General features: G+C 41.7%; 1 protein-coding gene across 2 annotated transcripts; it reads right to left on the bottom strand.

The window, feature by feature from the left end:
- Positions 1 to 396: 396 nt before the first annotated feature.
- Positions 397 to 4,013, bottom strand: LOC130747891 (pentatricopeptide repeat-containing protein At5g06540-like). 2 transcript variants are annotated; one of them, XR_009022602.1, is made up of 3 exons: positions 2,263 to 4,012; positions 1,576 to 1,788; positions 397 to 952 (listed from the first exon to the last, which is right to left on the bottom strand). XR_009022602.1 is itself a non-coding variant. In XM_057601652.1 (2 exons), the coding sequence occupies exon 1, from the start codon at positions 3,822 to 3,824 to the stop codon at positions 2,265 to 2,267; it is 1,560 nt and encodes a 519-aa protein (XP_057457635.1). In that variant the 5' UTR covers positions 3,825 to 4,013; the 3' UTR covers positions 397 to 1,753; positions 2,263 to 2,264. The 2 variants fall into 2 exon arrangements, 1 of the variants encoding a protein (XP_057457635.1); XM_057601652.1 differs by having other exon boundaries at positions 397 to 1,753; positions 2,263 to 4,013.
- Between the last annotated feature and the right edge of the window lie 307 nt (positions 4,014 to 4,320).

The raw sequence follows: 4,320 nt of genomic DNA, 5'->3' as shown, positions 1-4,320 counted from the left end.
GGTGAGGAACTCTTGCCGCTTATGCTGATAAAACACTATGTTGTTACTTTCCTCTTGGTCAACTTTTTAGCATAATCAAATATGGGAATGTAGTACTAAGAAATGCCATTTGCCACTAATTTGTTGCATGAGTTGACCAATTTACCACTATGTTTGGTAAATAAGAGAGATGGAGAGGAGAGAGATAGAGAAGAGAGAAGTTAAGTAGAGAAAAAATGGCGAGAAATAGAGTAAATGAGTTTAATGGATATACACAGTGTGTAAAACAGTTTTACACTGACAACCAATCACAACATGCCACGTAGGAGAAATAATAGTTTTCATATTAAATTTTAATTAAAACAAAGATACGTTTTATGATGCGCGAAATTCAATTGGATGACTGTGTAAAATATGTTTACACTAACAATGTATATTTCTTTAGTTCTAAAGAAAATAATTTTTTTATCAAAAGTCACTTGTATCCTAGATGCTCACAGTTTAAGAACCACTTTACAAGGATAAATAAGGAAAAAAAACAAAGTAGTCAAGCCTCTATCTCATCTCTTCGATTTTTAAGCAGATCCCAAAAAGTGCCTTTTTCTAGCATGTGCCAATTCTCTCTTCCCTACAGTAAGTGGAACCAAATGAAGGTAGATCATTTTTTCTTGCCAAGTTCTCTCTTCGACACCTCTCTCCAAAGTCAATGATACCAAACATTGGAGTCTGAAATAAATGACTACTAAAACTAAAGGACTAAATCTGTATAAAGTTTCTTGAAATTCATAATCCCAGCTCCGCACTGCTTAAGTAATTTAACTTTGATCCTTTATCTTGCTCAGGTTCTGCTTGGATGATGCTCTCTCCCCCGTTCATTGAATACTGTTTCTTGCGGTGGGATAACTTGCCAAGAATTGTCTTGATGTATTATGCCAACTTTTTGTCCTTTCGTGGAGGATATTTTCACAATCATCTGCAATTCCGAGGAGTTTTGTAACACTACTAAATTGAAGATATAGGATGACCCTGCTTATGATGCTGAATCAATTTGTTGCGTGGATTGGGGATTGGATCATGGGGCCGCGGAATGTAGTTGTTGTGGGGAGCCAGGGATTAAGAATTGGATGCTGAATGTAGCTATTCAGGACAAGAACCACAACCAGCTCAATGAGGGACTGTTTGGCAAGGATGCGTGCCCATAAGCACATGTTCTGATTGACACATTGATGAAATGTTTTGTGTAAGTGCACTGGTCCTGAGTAGGACGTGCAGGCCCCCTGATACAATTCCTAGTCCACCCCAACAACTACATTCACCGGACCCATGATCCAATCCCTAATCTACACAAATACATTCAGCATCCAATCCCTAATCCCCGCAACAACATTCAGGGGCCCTATGATCCAATCCTTAATCCACGCAACACATCGATTCAACATTATTGACAGGGTCATCCTATATCATCATTTGTTAAGATTGATACTGAACTCTTGGGATGAAATGCAGATGGTTATGTGTCAAGCAGGTGGTTCAGTCATGCAAATTTAAACAACACAAAACAGTATTCAATCACAATTCACAAGACATACAACTGACCTTAGGATCAGGCCTGTAGCTGAAAGGCTTGAAATGCCTTATCAATACTTTGTTATCAAGTGAAGATTTTCAGACAAATCAGTGTGAAGATTTTCAGACAAATCAGTGTGCTTGACACCTGAGTCTGAAATACCTAATATCATGAATGGCTCATTGCTGCTTTTCCATCACCCAATAGCTGAGAGGCAAAAAATTATTTTCCACAGTTAACACCTGAGGATGTGCAATCATGTAAAAAATGAAAGATGAGTGAACAAAATGGCAAACCAAGGGAAACCGAATTTGTAGTAAAAAACTATTGAATGCTCACATCACTGATTACATTTCACAGCATGAAAAGTAATCCAATGCAATTGTTGTACTCCGTACAATTATAGAAAATATGAGATTCAATTATATAATGCATGGGCAAGATGCCTATGCCTGGAACTGAAACAAGCCAGTGAGAAATATACTCCCAGTTCTTTATACAAGGGCATCTTCTAGTTGCCGTAGTATATCCTGTCTATACATTATTTATTTTACTTTTCTTTCCCATGTTTCTTTTTGTCCTTTCGCAGCTACTGCTCTCAAGAATTAATCAACAAAGGAATCAAAATTGTATTTGATTTTCCTTTGCATGACTATAAGCTCTGGCAAAAAAACTATAATTATGCTAAAGCATGTAAGAAGATGATTAGGCAATACCTTCAGAAGTGCTCCAAATTTGCCATCATAAGAATTGAATCAAGTAATTTGCATAATTCCTGTGCTTGTGGATGAGAATGATCACCTGCAAGAAACTCTTCAACTTCATCACCGACCTCTATTATGCTGCACCCAGGTTTCTTCTTCATCCCCGCTTCTGAAACCATACTCCTAACTCTTTTTGCCTCTGCATCCCACCCAGCTTCTCTATACATATTGTATGTAAGAATATGAGTGCCACAGTCAGCTACGCCCTTATCAATCATTTTTTTCCACACTCTATTCCCAACATCAACATTCTTATAAATTCTACAAGCATTCAGAATAGCACCCCAAACATTAAGGTCCGCCTCCACAAGTCCACCCATCTTCTCCATAAACTTCTCAGCCTCCTTCACCATGCCAGCTCTAGACAAAAGGTCAACAACACACGCATAATGCTCCCCCCGCGGCTCAACTCCATAAGTACAACTCATTTCTTCAAACAACCTAAGACCTTGATGAACCATCCCACCATGCGTGCAAGCAGTGAGGACAGCCACAAAGGTAGTCTCAGTGGGTTGGGTCCCATGAGCAGCCATTTGATGAAACAACTCCAGCGACTTCCTCACATCACCACTCAAGGCAACACCAGAAATCATAGCATTCCATGCTCCAGCATCCTTATCAGCAATTCCCTCAAAAACCGTTAACGCTGACTCCACACACCCGCATTTGGAATACATGTCCACTAGAGCCGTTGCCAGGATCGGATTCGAATCAACCTTGCACCGCTTGGCATAGGAATGCACCCACAGTCCCTGAGTGAGGGCACCGAGATGCGCACACGCAGTGAGGACAGTAACAAGAACAGAGTCATTTGGCTTCATTCCTCGGTTCTGCATCTCCTCAAACAAAGCCAGCACTTGCTTGAAGTCACTAACCCGGGAATACGCAGCCATCATGGCACTCCACGACACTGCATTTCTCTCAGGCATTTCCTCGAACAGTTCTCGGGCACTTTCAACATCCCCAACTTTGCCATAACCGTCAATCATTGCCGTCCACAACACGACGTCTTTCTCGGTCGTTTGATCGAACAGCAGCCTCGCCGTTTGCAGCTGCCGTGAAGCGCAGTAAAACTCAATGAAGCCGCTGACGACGTAAGGGTCATCATGGAACCCGAATTTAACGACATGGCCGTGCACCAAACGGCCAGTGAAGTTGGAAGAAGAAGAAGAAGAGAGGAGGGCAAGTGATGCCTTGATTAAAGGTGGGAAGGTGTAGTTGTTAACGGTGATGCCGGTTCGTAGCATGGAGGAGTAGCAGGATAGGGCGGGTGCGGGGGAAGGGGCGTGAAGGAGGTAGGCTCTGATCATGGTGTTGTGGATGAAGGTGTTACGGTGGGTGAGGTGGAGGAAGATGGAGCGGGCGTAGGAGAAATTGGAGGTGGCGGCGGCGGCGGAGAGGAGCGGGGCGATGTGGTTGATGCGGCGGCATCGGAGGATGTGGGCGTGAACTTGCTTCAGTTGGGTTAGGGTTTTACATTTTTTAACAAGGGATGTTAGGTTGTTTTGATTCATGTGAATATTATATTGAATGGTGATGATGGTCCTGCTCTTGCATTTTCCTCTGCCTTGCAACACCTAATAAAACACACTACAAAGCCAACTTGAACTTCCGATGGCTGGATATACTAGGCTGTCTCAAACAGTATCTATAGCATTCTCATTGGGTGAGTCAAGCGATGGAGTGTTTAACACCAAGTCTGCATATGATTTGTTATGTAACGGCAACCAGAGGAGTCCGCATGAGGCTGTGTTTAAGACTATTTGGAAGCTTAGAGTGGGTGCCCACTAGGGTGGTCATGTTTAAAAATTGGTCCATGGGCGGTCCACTATTAAGAACTGTTAGATCTTAGAATCTAAGAATATTCTATACATGAATGGCTAGGATCGAAAGGATGACTAAATGGTAGAAGGGTAAAATTACTTCTCTTATTAATTTTTTTTGAAACATAAACCCGACAATAAAAAAAAACTGAACTGGGAATAACATGAACAAGAACATTTCTCAGTC

The sequence above is a fragment of the Lotus japonicus genome, chromosome 1, assembly GCF_012489685.1.
Source record: "Lotus japonicus ecotype B-129 chromosome 1, LjGifu_v1.2".
NCBI lineage: Eukaryota > Viridiplantae > Streptophyta > Magnoliopsida > Fabales > Fabaceae > Lotus > Lotus japonicus.
Note: the sequence above shows the minus strand (reverse complement) of the source record. Positions and strands in the feature narration are given on the sequence as shown.